Here is a 22159-nt window from a genome sequence, read left to right as displayed (position 1 = left end):
ATTTGTCAAATATCTTTTTTTTTGCACTAGAAGAAAGTTGCTGAAGAATGATGAAAGTTCACAATGATTCAACAGCACATTGCACACACCAAAAGCATAAAAATGTGGTACAGTTTTATTTAGTGATGCTATTACTAATAATAGGAATAAAATATATCAAAAATATATTTTATTATTATATGTAAATATGTAAAACATTTATTCATTGTTATTTATAAAAGATAATGAATGATATGAAAAAGCAGTATACTTGATTTCACTTTTTTTGAAGAATATAAAAATTGATAATCACTTTTTAGTAAAATTTTATAAATGTAATATAAATATTAAATCTAATATTAACAACATAATATTACTTGGAATTTAAAGTACTTATTTGAAATGAGGAAAACGTTCTTTTTTATTTTTATTTTTATTTTTTCTTATTTTATTTATTTTTTTGTCTAATTTTATTTTAATTTATTTTTTCTTATTTTTTATTTTTATTTTTATTTTATTTTTCTTGTTTTATTTTGTTTTATTTTGTTTTATTTTTATTTTTTATTTATTTATTATTATTTTACATTTTATGTTTTCATATTTTTCTTTATTTTTTCTTCTTTATTTTATTTTATTTTGTTTTCTTTTGTTTTCTTATTATTTTTTTCTTATCTTATTTTTTTCTTATTATATTTTTTGCTTATTTTCTCTTATTTTGTTTTTTCTTATTTGATTTTTTTTCTTATTTTATTTCAATCATGAATATGTGGCTCTGTCAAAGCTTGCTACCAATAGGGGGAGCTAAAACTTCAAAAATCATTTCTCCTACCACTGCTGTCTGTAAAGTTTTAGTCTCAACGCTTTAAAGTGATACATAACTAACAATTTTATTATGAAATGAAATGATATTTTATGTACCCTGCAATAGCTTCTGTGTATGCATACAGTTCATAGATAAGTTTTAAGCTCATTCATCTTTTTTTTGTATTAGTTCATAGTATGTGAAGTCTTCAGATTTTTGTTGACAGTATGACAGTATAACTTATGTTTCAGGTCAAGTCAATTCTTTTGTTTTATGCAGCCTAAAAAAACAAAGTTCTGAAAATACAGTCAAGACAGATCAGAGAGAGATCAGTGCAGTTTATGGAAGTTTATGGAAGTATATGGAAATCTGTGCATTAAATCACAGTTTACCAATTGGATTTATGACATAACCTTAAGCTAATCTCTTGTTTAGCTGTGCTGAACCTCTCGTTTGCTGACGCATTGGTCAGTTCATGATGGCTGAAGCTGCCATTCTGCCTAACCTGGTTCTGCAGTGAAGCCTTCATGATAATCGCATTACAGAGCAACAAAAGGCCCACTTCACTTGAGCTCTGTCTCTCTCTCTCCATATACCCAACGACATAAAGGCTGCTCTGAGGGAATAATCTAAACTCTGGCTTGCATAACGACCACAAGCAGCAATCAGACTTTCTTTAGTTAGGTTAAAGGTGTATGTTCTTTAGTTTGATTGATGCCCTTATCCTGCCATATCTCTGGTTTTGCCTCACTGTTAATGAACAGTTGGATGTGATGAACGGGTTCACAAGCTAGTCTGTTGCTCTCTTAGGTTTCTTGATATTGTGCAGTTGTTGATTGTTGATATGAATCAGTGTGTGTGTGGAGATCCCTGTTCACCTGTTTGCCTCATTAGGGTGCTGGTGTTTGGTGAGCTGTGAAGAAACATCAAAGTGGAGTTGTGGGTAATGAATCTCCATCATCCTCGAGACACTAATACTACTGAACATAATAGCACCCCTCACTCCCCACTGAGAGAAAACAAGAAAAAAAAAACAAAGAAAGGAAAAGAGGAAACCAAGTGAATCAGGTTGGATTAGGAGATTATTAACACACAATATCCTTTATAAATTATTACACTTTAAAAAATGCTGGGTTAAATACAATTAACTGGGTGATACCTACAGTAGACAAACCCAGTGATTGGGTTGTTTTGACCCAGCAGTTGGGTTAAAACATTCTGGTTAGTTTTATTTAACTGAACTATTGCTTAAAAATGACTATATAACTGGCTTAAAAAGAACCCAAAATAGGGTGTAAATTAAAAAATCAGACACATAATTACTAGAGGCATCAGCAATAATCAAAAGATGAACATTTAATAATCAATTTAAAAATGTTTATTATTTAATTATTATTTATTCAACTTATTAAAGAAATCCACTTCCAAAACAAAAATGTACAGATAATGTACTCACCCCCTTGTCATCCAAGATGTTCATGTCTTCTTTCTTCAGCTGTAAAGAAATTATGTTTTATGAGGGAAACATTTCAGGATTTTTCTCCATATAGTGGACTGGTATGGTGCCCCAATTTTGAACTTCCAAAATGCAGTTTAAATGCGGCTTCAAACGATCTCAAATGCAGTTGTAAATGATCCCAAACCGAGGAAGAAGGGTCTTGTATAGCGAAACAAAACTAATCTCAAACACTCGTCTTGTCTTGCTCTCCTTGAACGAAAAACTCCAATCGTATTTTCTCCCTCAACTTCAAAAATCATTTCAAAATCATCCTACATCACTGCAGAAGTACCGACCCAGTCTTTGCTAAGTGAACATTTAAAGAGGATCAAACACCCTTAACAAAAAACGTAAAACAGCGATATAGTCCGATTTTGAAGTTGAGGGAGAACATGAGATGGGAATTTTTCGACATGCCCTAACTGTCATGAACCGGAAAAAAAACAGTTCAAGCAGAGCGAGACAAGATGAGCGTTTGACATTAAAAAGTATATAAATTATATTATTTTTATGAAAGTAACCAATTGTTTCGCTAGATAAGACCCTTCTTTCTCAGCTGGGATCGTTTACAGATGCATTTTGGAAGTTCAAAATCGGGGCACCATAGAAGTCCACTGAAATGTTTTCTTCAAAAAACATAATTTCTTTACGACTGAAGAAAAAAAGACATGAACATCTTGGATGAAAAGGGGTGAGTAAATTCTGTCAATTGTGGTTCTGTAAGTGGACTTCTTCTTTAATAAATGTTTATTTATTGAACATATTAATAAATGTTAATTTTCAACCTATTCTGTGTTCGGTTTAAGCAAGAAATATAGTCATTTTTAAGCAATAAAAGTACCCAGAAGGCTGGATTAAACATTTTACCCAACCACTAGGTAGAGTTGCCCCGTAATAGTCGAAGACTATGGCTATATAGACAAATATGGCTTTTCATCTGAAAGATGTAAATGCAACTTTACATGGCCGCTTAGTCTAATGTTAACCCAAAAAAAATGTGTGCTATTCAAGTGTCTTTGCGAAGTGTGGAAGCTGAATAGCAGCACACTACCTGCATGACAGATGCAGGGGCCGGTGCGGTCACTTGCTCTTGAAATACTCCATCATTTTTGGTCATGCAGATAGAAATAATACATCTTTCGAATCTGTAAAGACTGTGTGCACTCACAATAACGAAACATTGTGCTTTTGTAAAATAATGAAAGCAAACAGGATGCGCTTTCTGCCATCTCAACTTTAGCGCAAAACTTCTAAACTCTGTGTATACTTGCCTTACAGACATGAAAAATACATCTATAGAGAGTGAAATGTCTACTTTTAAATGAGCCAATTCAAATAGAAAACAAATATTCTCAGATTATGTAATCCGTATGAAACATGCATACAGCCGCATCACTACTGCGGAGATGACGAGTCAGTGTCGCCGACTTCGTCTCTTGAGCTGAAAACAAAGAAAGTGCTAGTTTATCAATAAATTATTTAAACGTTAATGCAGTCTCCTTGCTGTTTTTCCCAGACACATTCATAATTATTATATCTGCGCTGTGGCAAGCTTTTTTGAGTGCGCTTGAGCGCTTAATAGGCTTTGTAGGCAATTAAAGGCTTGTTGTGATGATTTATATGGTTTATTAATTAACGTGCGACTAATGAGTCAACTAATGCTTAAAATGAACGACTGCTAGTCGACCAGAAAAATCTTTAGTTGAGGGCATTCCTCGCTGAGTTTGTCCATGTTTCATTTTTTAGAGCATAGTATGATGGACCCCATATTCAATGAACCACGTGTTCTAGTCTAGATCTGACCAGTCTAATTTATGAATAATAAAATGCAGTATATGGATGGACGTGTTTTTTTTTTTTTGTTTTTTTTTTGGCTTTGTTTGTTCATTGATCCTTGGGTATTAAGATTTGATCAGTTTACTTTTTATTCATGCACCGTTCATGCTTCTTTTTTTTATGTCCAAAGTGATTCTGGCTCTAGCCAATTTATCAAGATTGTCTACATCTGCTTGTATTTTTGCTGATCAACCAGATTAGACCAGCTAATGACCGTAAAGAAACCATATAAAAACTGGCTAGCACCTTAAATCAGTTCTGCTTGCACACTGTGGTTTATTTCGGCGCATTACATTTTGAATTAAAGGATTGGTTTACCAATAGCTTTCATTTATAAATGCACCCTGGATCAAAATAGACATGTAGGAGCAAATTTGGTGTGTGCAATTTAAAAAGATAGTTCACCCAAAAATAAAAATTCTGTCATTAATTGCAAACACATAAGACCTTCATTCATCTTCAGGACAAAAATTAAGATATTTATGATAAAATCCGAGAGCTTTCAAATTACGATTGAACCACTTTCGTATGGACTTGAAAGTGTCCGTTGCATTGCTGTCTATGCAGGGTCAGAAAGCTCTAGTATTTCATCAGAAATATCTTAATTTGTGTTCCGAAGATGAATGAAGGTCTTACGGGTTTGGAATGAAATGAGGTTGAGTTAATGACAGAATTATCATTTTTGTGTGAACTATCCCGTTAACATGAAATTTGAATTATTTAAAGTGTAGAACTTCATGTAATATTGCTATTATACACCAATTATTGTATTTGCCACATTTAGTGTTGCATGCTGTTCTCTTTCAGTCTGTGAGAGCTGTGGATCAGCTGCTAAGCGTGTGTCTTTTTTTTTAAAAAAAGGTGGCTGTTTTAGAAGGCCACGGTTGAAGACCCTTTCTCTCCGCCCCATCACACATCTACACACACCCTCACATATAACACAGCCCCTGAAGGCCCTGCGGGTCCCGATGTCAACATTTGAATGGCGGGTACAAAGTTAGAATTCATTGTTATGGTTTCTGGGAGAAAGATGCAGAACGGCCACTGTCACTCACCCGTTACGGTGACAATGAAGGGGGCTCCTCCTGCCCTCTTCCCTTTGTGTCCTTATTGAATTATGGCACTGGTTCTCTTTGTGTGTTCTGGCAATGGTAATTGAAAACATGTGACAGAAAAAGCAGTCAGGAGAGAGGATATGCCTCACTGAATATGACTCCATTAGAGAAGGCAAAGTCAGAGTGAGAAGCAGTGATTAATATTACAGGTTTGGTTTGGGGCTGGATTATGCGAGTATGGGGTTCAGTCATAAACCTGCCTTGAACTGAAAGACTTTGAGTAAAAGTTGAGTCTGGTACACTGCATTCTTTCTTTCTTTCTTTCTTTCTTTCTTTCTTTTCTGAAAGAATGAAAGAAACTGAAAGAATGCATGCTTCTTTCAGTATTGAAGCCTTTTTTCAGTTCTAATATTAGTTAAAAAATATTTGCATTCAGTTTTAATATTAGTTAAAAGATATTTGCATTGCCAATAGCAAAATTGGTCCCACTTTATATTACTATGCACTTACATTTAAATTATTAATTTGATACAGTGCACTTATTGGGTACACACGTTTTTACATTGTACTTACAGTTGAGGTCAAAAGTTTACATCCTCCTTTCCGAATCATTAAAAATGTAAATTATTTTACCAAAATAAGAGGGATCATACAAAATACATATTATTGTTTATTTAGTACTGACCTGAATAAGGTATTTCACATAAAAGATTTTTACATATCATCCACAAGAGACAATAATAGTTGAATTTATAAAAATGACACGGTTCAAAAGGTTACATCCATTTGATTTTTAATACTGTGTTGTTACCTGAATGATACACAGCTGTGTTTTTTGTTTAGTGATAGTTTTTCATGAGTCCCTTGTTTGTCTTGAACAGTTAAACTGCCTGCTGTTATCTTTCAGGTCCCACAAATTTTTTGGTTTTCCAGCATTTTTGTGTATTTGAACCCTTTCCAACAATGACTGTATGATTTTGAGATCCGTCTTTTGACATTGAAGACAACTGAGGGACTCATATGCAAGCATTATAGAAAGTTCAAACGCTCACTGATGCTCCAGTAGGAAACACAATGCATTAAGAGCTGGGGCGTGAAAACTTTTGGAATTTCAAGATCAGGATAAATTGAACTTACTTTGTCTACTGGGAAGCATGTAACAATCTTTTGTAGCCTCTGAAGGGCAGTACTAAATGAAAACAATATGATATTTAGGCAAAATACGAAAAATGTGCACATCTCCAATCTGTTCAAAAGTTTTCACCCCCCACCTCTTAATGCATAATTTTTCCTTCTTGAGCATCAGTAAACGTTTCAACCTTATGTAATAGTTGCATATGCGTCCCTCTGTTGTCCTCAGTGTGAAAAGATACATCTTAGAATCATACAGTAATTTTTGGAAAGGGTTCAAATGCACAAAAATGCTGGAAAACCAAAGAATTTGTTGGACCTGAATGATTTTTCTAAAGAACTCTGGGCAGTTTAGCTGTTCAGGACAAACAAGGGATTTATGAACAACTATCACTAATGATTCCTCTGATAGTATAAAACTATACCATTCTTACTATAGGTTAATGCTTTAACACATATCAGTCCGGTAGTACACAGACAGCATGGTTTTGTCTGCTCTTAGGCATTGAACTATTTATATATGTTTTGGCAATTGTGTGGCTCATATTGGTTGAGATGCTCATTTTTCTATTTGCAAAACACTCTCTCTCTTTTGTTCACTCACTCTCTCCTTTTCTTTGTCAGGCAGCAGACGATGCTTAAGACACTCCTCCGTTCCCCTGCTTAATGGAGTCTGATGCTCTTCTTACTGAGCCATAGTATTGTATGCCATAATGACAGCATTTGCAGAGTACTTCAGCACAAATGAAGTTTGAATTGGATGAAAATTATAGGACCTGGGGTCTTTTTAAAAGCCTCAGACAACCATTTTCCCCCCCATTCTCAGCCCTGGAAAGAGGGGCTATGGGAAGACTAGGGTAAAATTATCTTCAAACAAGCAGGCAGCTCGCTGTGGCTGTGTGGGGACAACAGCTCTTAGGGAATTAGAGCCACGCTAATAACCCTGGAGTAAAGGAACACTGCGGCGTTTGCTAATGGGGAAACCGCCTCTTTGTGGCTGGTGGTTCTCTCTTTAAGACATTTGAAAGAAACAACAAATACACTCAAAAGCTCCCAAATGACAGCATTGATTAGCATTTGTCTGCTTTTGAAAACCGTCTTCAGAGCGCTTGTTAGTTTTTACCACACACAGTTTTGTGTCATTAGCACCGGTGTAGTAATAAGGCTGTTTAATCTGTATTTTTTAAAAAAAACCTAGCTTTGCTTCATGATGTGTTTGACTCAACAGAAATCCTTCCATGCACAAATCAATCCGAACCTTTTTCATGCATGTTCTTAAGAAGTCAGTATAAGATTGGATAACCTTTTGGAAAATGAGACGTTAAATAATGGCAATTGTTACAAATGAATTTTTCATGTGTGCTAAAATGATTAGAGACTGCAGTCTGAACCCCAAGACGACTGTGTTTCAATGCAGAGAGGCAAATCCGAGGTGAAGATTTGATAAATTGCACTTTGATTGTTATCTGATTATACTTTGACATGTTATCCAATTTAAAACGTCTCGCTAACAAGATTTGTATTGTCTGGAGGCAAACAGGCAGGAAGTGTGATGGCACAAAGTGAGCTGATGCAAATGTTGGTGCATTTAAGAGCAGTTCTTACTTTTAATATGAAATGTTCAGACTGGCTGTGATTGTCATATTGTGCAGATTTTTGTTTTCAGTGTAGTCAGACAAATGAACATAAATGCAAATTGTCTGCATATTTCAGTGTAACAGAACAGTTTTGTGTTGGTTGTGTTGCTTTAATGCAAGTAGGATACTACCATTTGGAAAAAGATTTTTATATTTTTAATGTTAAGTCACTTCTGCTCACCAAGCTTGCATTTATTTGATACAATATACAGCAAAAGCAGTAATATTGTGAAATATTTTTACTATTTAAAATAACTGCTTTCTATTTAAATATATAATATTTAAATATTTAAAAATATATATTAAATTGTAATTTAAGCTGATTTGCTTTTCAAGAAACTTTTTTTTTATTATTATCAATATTTAAAACAGTTGAGTACATTTATTTCAGAATACATTATAACACTGAAAAGCTTGGAGTCAGATTTTTTTTTTATAGAAGAAATTATAGAAATTAATACTTTTATTTAGTGAGGATGCTTTAAATTGATCAAAATTGTTCCAAAATAATTTTGTTCCAAAAGATTTCTATTTCAGATAAATGCTGTTCTAAAATGCTGTTGCTAAATTCAGCTTTGAAACCTTTGATTTAAGCTTTTGAAATTAAAATTTTACTGTTTTTGCTGTACTTTGGATCAAGTAAATGCAGGTTTGTTGAGCAGAAGAAACTTCTTTATTAAACATAAAAAATCTTACTGTTCAAGAACTTTAGTGTTAATTTCGTTAGTGAAAACTTAGACGAAAAAATGTTTGTTGACAAGCTTTTTTCAATAAACAGTAACGGCTGACAGTATCAACATGCAAATTCGTTGACAATAATAGACGAGACTATTATATATTTTATATAACTTTACCAAAATCGTTTTATTTTTGTTATTTATTATATTGTGCACAGCTGTGCACACATCTACTACGCCAGCTTTCATGTGAGCAGTTGCCAGATGTCAAGAGCTCAAATCCCCAAATCAGAGCTTCTCTGTTAAAAGGATACATTTTCTGCCTGGTGTTTTGCTTAATTTGTGCAATCTGGCAACCGTAAGTATTCGCAAACAAGACAAACAAGCTGATATTTTAGTGATCTCCATGTAAGATGAAAGTATCATTTAGCCTGTGTTCTGTCATGAGATCTCGACTAATTTGTTTGTGATTGTGGCTGCTGAATAAATGCACTTATCATAATTTTGACCAAAAAAAAATAAATAAATAAAATGATCAGTTTAACCATTATACAGCATTGACTAAAACTAGACTAAAATATTTAAACATTTTATTAACTATAAATACATTTGACACAGGACTAAAAGACTAAGACTAAGACTAAATTGAAAATGACTGACAAAATAACACTCAAAGCCAAATACTTGTGAAAACAGTTAATGATACATTATTATCATGGTTCAGCACCACCCCATACACACTCATACAGCACGTACAGACCATATCTGACAGTCATTTTATTAAATTTGAGGTAATCTTAAAAGCCTGTAGTAGAGGACGTATCTCCTAGAGATTCCCTGATCGGCTTGCAATAAATGCTTGGAAGACTAAACCGATTATTTTCTTCTACTTTTTTTTCCATGTAATCATCTCTGACTGGGCTTGTTCAGATGTTGACAAGGTTTTTATGTAACCTCAATGGCCCCTGCTGTCCTGTTTTATGGTATTTCAGCTATGATCGATAACTCCTTGTGTTTTTGAATATTTGTAAGTCACTTTGCATATCCTAAATGAAGATAGCAAATTGTGTCTAATGAGGACGCCTGATTGGCATACCAAGGTCTAAATTTGTAAATCACCTCATTTGACAAGTACAGGTCCAAATCGTGCTTGTACTAATTTAAAATCAGACGTTGTTGATTCTGCCGTATAATCAGATTAAGTGACTCTAAAACAGAGCAAAACTGATCGAGAAGCAGCTGTGCTTTTGTGAAATGCTTGATAAAATTCGTTCTCTGCGCATTAAGAGCCACGGGCTGAATATGAAATCTTTTAATATCCCATCTAATAGTGGTGGTGACAAGCTCTGGGAGTTAGCTCCGTAAAGGAATGTCATGGCATTTAGATAATGAACCGTAAATATTGTTTTATTAGGCTTGGGTTTGCGAGAGAGGAGGTTTTATTGTGGCAAAGGTTAGGCCCTGATTTTAATGCCCTTATTATAGTCGTTAATTCCGCTTTGTACCGGTGAGGGCAGATGACTGCTCGCTGGAACCCAGCCAGGGTCGAAGACATATTAGATGTGCCAGTCAGAGGCTGAGAATGAACTTACCTCAGTTAAGACCCACCTCTGTCATCACCTCTGCCAATTTATTCACATCTAAATCCGTTTTTATCCTCTCAGCGTGGAGTCTGACAGCTTTTCACTATCAGTTGTTCATTTACTATGAGTCCTCGACCCCATTTTAGGACTTTTTCTGGCTTTGTCACTTGAGAAATCCTTCCAAATGGTTGGCGGTGTCTAATAGTTTCAGGTGTGTGCTTTTGTAGCCGTGTTGTGAGATTTCTTGATGGCTTCTGAAGACAGGATTTGCATTCCCTTCTCTCATTGTCCGTGTTACTTCGTGATAAAAGCATCAGCAAGAATCAGTTTTGCATTGCATGCCACTGTTTTCACCAAACATTTTTATGAATTTATGGATTTACATTTATTGATCATACACAGTTGAGGTCAAAAGTTTACATATACCTTGCAGAATCTGCAAAATGTTCATTATTTTACCAAAATAAGAGGGATGATACAAAATGCGTTTTGTTTTTTTAATTTAGTACTAACCTGTATAAGATATTTCACATAAAAGATGTTTACATATAGTCCACGGGAGAAAATAGTAGTTGAATTTGTAAAAAATGTCCCAGTTCAAAAGTTTACATACACTTGTGATAGTTTTTCATCAGTCCCATGTTTGTCCTGAACAGTTAAACTGCCTGCTGTTCTTCAGAAAAATCCTTCAGGTCCCAGAAATTCTTTGTTTTTTCAGCATTTCTGGGTATTTGAACCCTTTCCAATAATGACTGTATGATTTTGAGATCCATCTTTTCACACTGAGTGACTCATATACAACTATTACAGAAGGGTGAAACGCTCACTGGTGCTTCAGAAGGAAAAAGATGCATTAAGAGCTGGGGGATTAAAACTTTTGAATTTGAAGATCAGAGTAGATTTAACTTATTTTGTCTTCTGACAACATGTAAGTATCTTCTGTAGCTACTAAAGGGCAGTACTACATGAAAAAAAAAAAAAAATAAAAATAATATATATATATATATATATATATATATTTAGGCAAAATAAAAACATTCTGTTCAAAAGTTTACATCACTGGATCTTACTGCATCATTTTTCTTTCTGGAGCATCGGTGAGCATTTGAACCATCAGTAATAGTTGCATATGAGTCCCACAGTTGTCCTCAGTCTAGTCTAGCACACCTTATGCAAAAACTCCTATTATAATTACTACAAAATTAATCTTTTAGCTATTTACGTATCTGCACTGTATTGCTTAAGATGAGATAGTTTGTGAGTGTGCGCAATCAACACAGCTTCGGTGGTTTCAGGCTAATCTAAGCGCCTCTGATTGGCCATTGCAATTCCTAAGTTCAGTAGAAACACATTTGATTGGTTAAGGCTCGGTGTTGCACAAAACAGCATGTAAAAGCAATCTGATGCAATGTGAGCGGATCTATTCCACGAATTGACACTTTTTATTCATTTTCACACTTCATTTTAATCGCGGCAGCCGTAATGCACTGTTTAATAGTGCAGGGGCATTTTTGCCACATGCCCTTGTTAATTATACATGATATACATGAAGGTTTTAAGGAGTAGAAGTATCTGTTAAATGCCACATTATCTTAAATTTAATAATGAGTGGCTAATTGTACATTATCTCTCATTTGACATATTCCTTCACATGTAGCCCCATAATCTGCATGATTGAAACACAAGCTTGTGACATTCAAACTTTCAGAGTTAAAAATGCTCCTGGAGTTTCTCCTCATCGTCTGGTATCTGTCCATCACTGCGGTGTCCTCTCCTCCCCCACTGTGTCTAACTCTGTGTCTAGTCTCTTGCTCTTTAAACTCTACCCTGCTATAAAAGTGTGATGAGCACCTTTGAAACTCTCTCTCTCTCGTCCTTGCAGATCTTAAACTGTCCGATAGGGAGAGTGATAGTGTGACATTTAGCCTAGCGGTGCGTCAGAAATGCCGGGGCACGGCTCCATTAACTCCCAGCCAAACCTGGACTGAACTCTGATCTCCAGCGCAAGGTGCAGGGAGATACAGCTTGTCATGTACGGCCACTGAGAAACAACGAGTGTTTCAGACTAGTTTATTAAACTTTTTGAGTTTAAAAGATATGAATTACCTAGAATCCATGTAAAACAAAACATATAGTTTGACCAACTATATTTCCTCCAATAGCATAAATGAGTGTGAACAATTACATATTGAACTTTTTTTTGCTGCTAATTTGTTAAGGGTTTGTAAGTTCCCAGCATGCATTACATCATGAATAGCTACATGCTTGCTGTTAAATGATAAGTGTTTATGCCCATGTTGTTGATTTTGTCACTTTCTAGTAGTTATCGAGGTATGCATGTTAAAAATCTGTGTGCGACTGTACACAATTATTGCCCATGTTTCTCTGCTTTCAAGATAATTTCTCCTTCAGAGGCAATATATAGATAGATAGAAATAAAATGCATGCAAGTACCTCCCTAGAGTCGGATTCGTAGTGTTGTTTTCAACAAAGAATTCATGCTACCGGGATCTTCTTGGCCCCCTGTTGTGGCTGTTAAAACATCAACAGAGACAACTGTTAAACCGGTCCAATGGGGCCACAGTGAGACATCTGGAGGAACAGGCGATGAATATGAATGTTTGCATCAGAGCTTAGACCCTGAGCAGGAGGACACTGCTCTCCCAGCGCCGGTGTTGTCTTAATTAAAGTGGGGATGATGTAGCCACCGCCGCCCCCCTCCTGTCAGCTCACCTCCTCTCTGGCCCTTCCTCCACCTCCCATGTGGCTCGTGACACCCCAAGAAACATCATTATCTGTGACTTGGGTTGCTTCTTTTGTTTGGCTCAGGCAACAGGAGTCCTACTTTCACTAATGGCCATTTTTTTTTTATCTTTTTCTTTGTCTTTTTCTTTCCCTTTTTCTTACTTTTTGATTTTTCCAGAATTTAAAGATCAGTAGTCCGGGAAAAAAATTTGCTCCCCAGGAAAGGAGGCAAGATGCACTGTTGGCACAACAGCAAATCATTACCATGACAAATATGTTTACAGCAAATTAATTTGTACATAGCATAGTTGGGTGGTCAGTAAATTTGTTGAAATTTGTGTCTTAATGTAGTACACTGAGAATAAAAGAAGTAAATTGGTAAAATTAATTTCAAAATGTAAAATATTAAAATATTGTTTTCAATAATAACCTAAAATTTCATTTAACCCTATTTTTAACCCTTATTATTAAATGTGACCCTGGAACATAAAACCAGTCATATGGGTCTTTTTTTATTTTAAAATTTTTAAAATTAAAAAGCTAAAAATAAATAAAGATAAATATGGATTCTGAGAGTGCAAAAAATCTAAATATTAAGAAAATCGCCTTTAAAGTTGTTTAAATGAAGTTCTTAGCAATGCATATTACTAATCAAAAATTAAGTTTTGAGATATTCATGGTAGGAAATTTACAAAATATCTTCATGGAACATGATCTTTATTTAATATCCTCATGATTTTTGGCATTAAAAAAAAAAAGATAATTTGACCTATACAATGTATTTTTGGCTATTGCTACAAATATACTTAAGAGTGGTTTTGTGGTCCAGGGTCACAAAAATATTAAATATATAATATATATTTAATGAAAATAATAAAAATAAAAAATAACATTTACATTTTAATTAATTTATCTAGTTAATAAATATATAAAAATTGTTAAATAAAATGTATTAAAATAAAATAACATTTAAAATTTAAATAATACTGTTGTTTTTTATTATTATCATTGTTACTCTGTTTGTGTGTGTGAAAATGTTTATAAAGTTTGAATGCATTGGAGTCGTGCCTGTATTGTAATCATCTTGCTGGAGGTGAGATCAGTCGAGAGTCTGTAAATCTTTTCGATCATTTCAGCCTTAAGCTGGTCAGAGGCTAATCCATACTCTCTTATCAAGGCCAAACAATACAATACCTCTAGGGGCCGAAGATATAAACATAAGGATGATGAAAAGAATGAAAGATGTCCAAATTATGATACCATGTCTTCAAATAAACCCTACCCTCATCATCTGCATGGCATGATGCCTCTTGCCGTCCTTTGTTTTCTCCAGGAGCTTTGATAACATCATTTGATCTCAAACGTTGAGGGCTGTCAATCATTTCAAAACCAGAGATGCTGGGAAGGGATTATGCTTACATAGAGGACAACAGGAATGATCCTATAGAGCCAGACTGGGAAACGGCAGGAAACTGGGACAGTTATATATCAAATGGAAACATCTGGTCTGAGGAAATCCCTTCACTGCCACCACGAACATACAAATACACTTCAGTTCTCATCATAGCCTTTCTGGTAGGAAAGGATGGTCCATGCCAGCTACCTTCCTGTGCTGCTCCCTGATGACACATTCCTGCTCAATGAGATGATAGCTCATACAGGGCAGAGGCAGCTTAAACACACGTCTGAAATAATATTTTCTCATCTGATAACCCTGAATACACAACAAGACAAGCTATTCACATTCCTCTGATATCTTTGGAGTGCAAAACGTGTTTATGAAAATACAAAGACGCATATGGAGTGTGGACAGGCATTCAGCCATCATGCCACAAAGAAATAACGTGTTTATATTTTCCAACTGCCTTTTGAAATACATTGATATCATCATCTTTTGTTTAGGTGACATGTATATTACCAGTCAAAAGTTTTTGAACGGTAAGGTTTTTAAAGCCAGCATTTATTTGATTCAGAATACAGCAAAAGCAGTAAAATTGTGAAAGTATTAGTAATATTGTGAAATATTTTTACTGTTTATAATAACTGCTTTCTATTTGAATATATTTTAAAATGTAATTTATTCCTCTGATCAAAGATACATTTTCACCATCATTACTTCAGTTTTCAGTGTTACGTCATCCTTCAGAAATCATTCAAATATGCTGATTTGCTGTTCAAGAATTTTTTTTGTTATTGTTATTATCATTATTTAAAATGGTTGAGTTTTTTCTGGATACTTTGATAATTGGAAAGATCCAAAGATCAGCATTTATCTGAAATAAAAAGCTTTTTGTAACATTATACACTGTTATTCAAAAGCTTGAAGTCAGATTTTTTTTTTTTTAAATGATTAAATATATATACTTTATAGTGCTACAAAAGATTTCTATTTCAGATAAAAATGCTGTTCTACTGAACTTTCTATTTATCAAAGAAACAGTTCTACTCAGCTGTTTTCAACATAATAATAATAAATGTTTTTTGAGCAGCAAAAAAAATATTATAATGATTTCTGAAGGATCATGTGACTGGAGTAATGATGCTAAAAATTCAGCTTTGAAATCACAGAAATAAATTACATTTTAAAATATATTCAAATCGATTTATTTTATTTTAAATAGTAAAAATATTTCAAAATTGCACTGTTTTTACTGTATTTTGGATCAAATAAATGGGGGCTTGGTGAACAGAGGAGCCTTTTTTAAAAACATTAAAAATCTTACTGTTTAAATACTTTTGAAAGGATGGTGTATGTTGTACTAATAGAAATACATAATACATTGGCCAGTGATATTGGATATTCAACTATGTGCACATTTAGATTATCTTTGTGTCACATAATAATCATTTAAATTATTTTAAAAACTTTTTTATTTGCCATTAATCAGCTGAAAATAATTATTGGATTTGACCAGGTTTTTAATGTTGGTACATCCTTAATATATATATTTATTTTACATTTCCAGCCAGAATCGCCTATCTGAGATAAAATTAGTGATAAAGTTGTGTTGAGTTTCACTTCATGCAAATGATCCATTACAGGGGTTGAGTAAAATCGCCTACTAGCAACCTGTTGTGCAGCGATTTGCAAAATGCCCCATTAGTGTATGAAATTGTATCATAGTTCCCCATGAATAAGGAGCACTGCCCCAGCATGGTTCGACATCCTTCTAATTGGCACTTATGTTTGGTTGGCTGAGTGGCACCACAGTGGTGGACATGGCCGATGCCAGGTCTGCGCTGCCCTATTGTCAGCTATGGTGCCGTAAAGGGCAACTCACACATTAGCGGAGAACCAAGAGCGCAGTGTCGTTTTGCATCAGTCACCTTGGCCTGGTCCATGAGGCGAAAAAAGAAACATTCAGTCTGTAGATTTGTTTGCTTGGCTCTTAGCCCACTTATTAGCGAAGGAAAAAGCCCCAAGGATTGCCCAGATTATTCTTTTGTCATTATGCATGCTGTATAGCAAAGGTCATTGAAATAAAGACGAAGTTGAATGTTTGCTCTTCTCATTGTTTCTTTAAAATTCAATTATCCTTCAATATTAGTGGCGAAAAGAAAACCTTCAGTTTATTTATTGCACAAGTGCATTTCTTTTGTTGCATTAACAATTATTTGAATGACTCGTCACAAATTATTGCAATTTGCATAATTATCAGACCCCATTCAACAGTCACTGTTCTTGGCATAATGCTTTTGTGTACACACATCAGATGGAACGACTAATGAATTCATCCTCAGCAGACTGAAATGTGCCCATGTACACACAGCAGCACTGTAGGACAGCCCCCTAATGAATATGCAATGAGGCAGTGCTTAATATGCATAAGTGGGCGTGCATAAGTAGTAGAGTGTTGCTGGTGTAAGCAGACAGATTCAGAGAGGGTGGACTGACTCAGACCTTCATGCACACACTCAGTGAATGAGAGTTCATTCTGCAGAGCTTGTGTGAAGCTTTCAGAAGAAAGGAAGTGAGAAACACTGAAGAAAGAGGAGGAAGAGAAAAGACAGTGTATGGTCAAGAGGGCAGTCACATGTGAAGGAGCAAGAGAGAGACAGAGAGAGGGAGCGCACTGAGTTCCTGCTCTCCTCCAAGAGAAAGACTAGATGGTGTGATTGTTCATGATGGGGTGCAGAGTTTGTACTCTACAGAAGCCTCAAGAGCAATACAAACTGCTATATGAAGTATGCCAGGTAACTGAGCTCTGTTTTGTTTTTTTTATATATATAAAATGAATAATGTAGGATAACTTAAGGGATCCATGCATGAATTTTAGAGGACTTTTATTTCATATCACTGTTGGGTTTTTATGATTATCATTCATTTGCAGTTGTTTACCCAATTTTTTAGTCATTGCAGTGTTCAGAATTGCTGATTGAGCCGTTGCAATGCTATTATTGTCATATTCATAAAAGTGCTTTCTGACAGAATGCTAATTTTGGAAAGTGATGTTGTGGCATTGTGTCTTTTTTTTGTGTTTTTTTTTCTTTAGATTTTTTGTATTTTATTTAGTGCATATATATATAAAATGATGAATAATGTAGGATAACTTAAGGGATCCATGCATGAATCTTAGGGGTCTTTTATTTCATATCACTGTTGGGTTTTTATGATTATTAATCATTTGCAGTTGTTTATACAAATTTTTAGTCATTGTAGTGTTTAGAATTGCTGATTGAGCTGTTGCAATGCTGTTGTTGTCATATTCATGGAAGTGATTTCTGACAGAATGCTAATTTTAGAATGTTATGTTGAGGCATTGTGGTTTTTTTTTATTAGATTTTTTTTTTTTTGTATTTTTATTTTCGTTTATTCTATTTTTATTTTGTTTTGTATTTTGTATCTTATTTTATTCTTTTTTTATTTTGTTTTATTTTATTCTTAATTTTTCTATTTTATTTTTATTTTGTATTTTATTTTATGTATTTTTTTTATATATACATATATAAAATGAATAATGTAGGATAACTTAAGGGATCTATTTATGAATCTTAGGGGACTTTTATTTCATATTACTGTTGGGGTTTTATGATTATCAATCATTTGCAGTCATTTTTAGTCATTGTAGTGTTCAAAATTGCTGATTGAGCTGTTGTGATGCTGTGGTTGTCATATTCATGAAAGTGATTTCTGACAGAATGCTAATTTTGGAAAATGATGTTGTGGCATTGTGGTCCCAAATAGTCTGCTCCATAGTCTTGAGCTATGAGACCGTAATTGGGATAGCTTAAATTGAGTGTGACAGACAGTTTATGGACCATCGTTTTACTGGTTTGATGTGTGGACAGATCTCAGTCCCTTTTCTCTCATTAAAATAGCTAACTTTTCCATTTTGAGGCTGAATGTCATTGTTGTGTGTTTATGGCTAACCATGTATTTGGAATAGCTAGATTTGAGCCAAATGTAAAAATCACTTTTGCTTTTGTATTTGGTTTAATAAGTTTTGAAGCTACACCAGTGGTTTGTAGAAAGTGAATTATTGAGAGGGAAATCCTCTCGATATTTAAAAATATCAATATTTTGATATATAGAAGCAATGCATTTAGGGTTTTAATACATGCAACATTGCACAATAGTATCTAGCCATCAGATATTTCTGAACTTGTGCCATGTCATGCAGCATGTATGAACTGTGTCCTTGTGAGCAGTGTGTATCGTCAGCTCTTTTGTCAGACGTTGTCAGCTCTGATTTAATTTCCTGTGGGTTTTGTGATCCTGCTGCTTACGGCTTTAGGATGTCTGACACAATATCGCCGGGAGGCTGTAGATGAAAGCCAGTAGGGGGCCTCTGAGAACACGACCAGAAACATGCTTGTACGTATATTCATGCAAATGTGCATGTAAACACATTATCGCAGATATTGACAGTTGTTAACATAAATTATCCAATGATTGTTCCACTGTGGGAGGTTTTTGTTGATTTGAAATTCTCTTCGCTTTTCACTTTTTCTTGGCTTGAATGCATCGAGAAAGATTGTACAACCACATTGTTAGCACTTCCTCACCTACTAAGGGATGCATACTTTGTTTGTATGGTGTGTGGAGAATGCTTTCAGTAAACCTAATCAGTGGCCACTTCGTCTTCTCCTTTCACTATATTCCATAGCGGCTGTTTCTCTGCATTAGCTGTTGATGACAGTGCGGTCGCTATTGTGAAAGACTCCGCTTTGATCGTACAGCCTGTGTGAAAGCGGGACTAAAAGCTTTTTCTCCCACTAAGGGCTGAGCGTATATATCTGTGTGTTTGTGTGTGCACTACAACAGTAAATGGTCTCTGTTTGTTAACAACCCAACAGCCGATGTTGGGCTTCAAAGGAAGCGTCAGGCTTTTCAAAACACTCCCTGAATGAGACAAGAAAAGAGACAAAGACATATTGGGACCATCATATAAACTCTTTATCCAACCGAGTACTCTGTCCATCTGCATCTGTCATGTTGCTGTCAATTACTTTTGATTGGCAGGCTGTTAGTAGAGAGAGCCATGGTGGTTTCTCTAACGCACACTCATTTTGGTAGATGCTTGAAGCTGGGTCATTGTGTGGTTAAAGATCTGGCAGACAAAGAAACTCATCCGTGTTTAACAACGAAGGGCATTCATCACACCTCGTGTGATATTGATATGTCATCTGAGGATCTTTGAAATTGCTAGGTTTTCTGGGGGGATTGCAGATGATGCAGCTGTTTGTAGCATTTTTGTGTGGGGTAATACATCAAAGGGAGACACCATTCATCTGTGCTGAATGAGACAATGTGACATTGCCAGAATTAGACACGAGCAGTTGACTTTTACCAAGAAAATGAGTTTCAAACAGAGCAGTTTCAGAAAAGAAAAGGCGCCCCTGCTGAAAACACCAGCATAGGATATGTTCTTTTATTCCTAAAAATGTTCATTCCTTATGCTTAAATGCTTGATAACCTATGCAAAACTAATTTTCAGTTTTAAAAAAAACACACGCACACAGTTAAAATTACACAATGAATGGTATGCATTATTAATATGTATATTGATGATGATGATTATAAAATAGTATTAATAATGTATTTTTTTTAATGTGTATATATATTTTTTATGATATATATATTTTTTTATTTTGTATTTTTTGTTTGATATTTTTTATTTTATAACTTTTTTATTTTATATAAAAAAAAAAATATATATATATATATATATATATATATATATATATACAAATAATAATTTTATTCAGTAATAATAATAATAAAGAATAAAATATAATTTATAATGCTATTATTTATGTTGTAATTGTATTGCAGTCTAAATTACTAAAATACTTTATTTTATTTTTCATTTATTATTTTGTATTTTGCATTTTATTTTATTTTGTATATTATTTTTTATAGTTTGTATTTTTTGTATTTTCTAATTATATTTTTATTATTTTTATTTTATTTTGATTTTTTTTTAATTTGTATTTTTATTTTGTGTTGTACTTTTTATTGTATTCTATTTTTATTTTATTTTTCATTTATTATTTTGTATTTTGCATTTTTTATTTTGTATATTATTTTTATAATTTGTATTTTATTTTGTATTTTTTATTATAATTTTTATTATATTTTGTATTTTTTATTTTGATAAATGTTTTATTTTTAATTACTTTTTGTATTTTATATTTTTTATTTTACTTTGTTTTAATTATTTTATTTTATTTTTTTTGTTTATTTTGTATTTTATTTTTTATTTTTATTATCTTTTGTATTTTGCATTTTATTTTGTATTTTTTTTTATTGTATTCTATTTTTATTTTATTTTATTTATTTATTTATTTTTTTTTTATTGAAAAGCCATGACAATGTTTATAGACATATGAGTGGGATTTCCAATTAAATGTATGGATTTGCAGTTTCTAATAAAATTAATTTTTAAAACCACTGGAAGAGTCATAACCACTAATAGACTGACATCATTCAATAGTGTAATGTATATATTGTGTATGCCGCTATATTGTAGATTATTATACAGTATATTGTGCGCGGCAGTAGATAATATTATAAAATCGAAATCATAATGGGAAAGTACATTGTTTGTGTATAGCACACATTCAGATACCACAGACAGATAATGGAGTCTTTGTGATGTCCGATCGGTCCGTCTCACACAGACAGTAGGTGCCTGGAGAAGTATGCAGCAGAGGGGGTTGTTGTTTCGCGGGGTAATGTTCAGAGTGCTTTTGGCTGGCGTCGGGGTCACTCACAATTAAGGCCTGTGAGTGGCGGCAGGATGTCGCAGGGCTTTAATGAATAGAGTGAAAGACTCGTTTGAAGTGTGAAAGTGATCTGTTGACTCATCCTTTCCCAGGCGCCCGCTTACCAATGTGTCCAGCTGGACTCCGCTGACCTCTCTAAAGCATGTGCGTAAACACGCGTGTTGTAGATCGTGACGTGGAATCGCATCATTGCAATGGATTGATATAATTCTTGGGGATTTAAAACTGAAAATGATGCATTATTGGAGAAATCCGGAGGTCTGTCAGGTTCATTGGATGGCATATTCAGGCTTCCGACCGGGCCGGTCCCCAGATAATACACACAGATCCTCTTCATTAGGGTGTCTGGCACTACTTCTACCCCCTCTCTCTTTCTCTTGCTGTCCCTTTCTCTTTTTTAGAGCTCCCCAGAGGCTGACTGATACAGATGGATGCCTCCTCTTCACATAAACTTACCTAGAGAGATTCATGGGCACACGGAAATATTTTCACATGATCCAGGACACAATTGGCAGCCCAGCTTTTGAATTATTACAAAACTCTCAGGTTGACATAATGAATGTTTGAACTGATCATACAAATTCAAAACTGATTTGTGAATCTTTTCTGATTCATTCAAAAGAATCAGTTCGGATGAGTCATTTATTTTTGACTCAGACTCCAGTGGTTGCTGTATTCTTATTGGCTGTTGTTTGATCAATTAAAGGTAGTCTTGGTCAGCATAAAATGTAAAAACATTAATTTGAATGATAGTGATTAGTTTACATTTTTTTTAGTGCCAAGTATTCATCATGGAAGAGCTGCTTTGCTTTCACTGTGCTTTCGTGTTGCATTCTGGCAGCATTTTCCAAAATGTGTTTAAAAATGGTTCAGCTGGCCTATTGATTTCAATGTAGCGTCCCCATTTAACAAAACTGCTCACAGGAAAAGCAAATTAGTCCCTGTAAAGTTACAGGTCGAGAGAAGGTCATTTTCCCCTTTAGTTAA

The 22159-nt window shown here is 34.2% G+C and overlaps 1 protein-coding gene across 5 annotated transcripts in view; it reads left to right on the top strand.

The window, feature by feature from the left end:
* pdzrn3b (PDZ domain containing RING finger 3b) overlaps positions 1–22159 on the top strand; it is a 104463-nt gene that overhangs the window by 64261 nt on the left and 18043 nt on the right. Inside the window, exon 1 of one of the 5 annotated variants that reach the window (XM_051113211.1) lies at positions 16817–17137. The exons of the other annotated variants lie outside the window; for them this stretch is intronic. Within the exon in view, the coding sequence (XP_050969168.1) occupies positions 17066–17137 (72 nt within the window). The 5' untranslated portion in view covers positions 16817–17065. Of the gene's footprint in view, positions 1–16816; positions 17138–22159 lie in introns of those variants that run through there. 5 annotated transcript variants of the gene reach the window in all.

The sequence above is a fragment of the Labeo rohita genome, chromosome 6 (genome assembly GCF_022985175.1).
Source record: "Labeo rohita strain BAU-BD-2019 chromosome 6, IGBB_LRoh.1.0, whole genome shotgun sequence".
NCBI classification, from domain to species: domain Eukaryota; kingdom Metazoa; phylum Chordata; class Actinopteri; order Cypriniformes; family Cyprinidae; genus Labeo; species Labeo rohita.
This window is presented reverse-complemented; position numbering and strand designations above follow the sequence as displayed.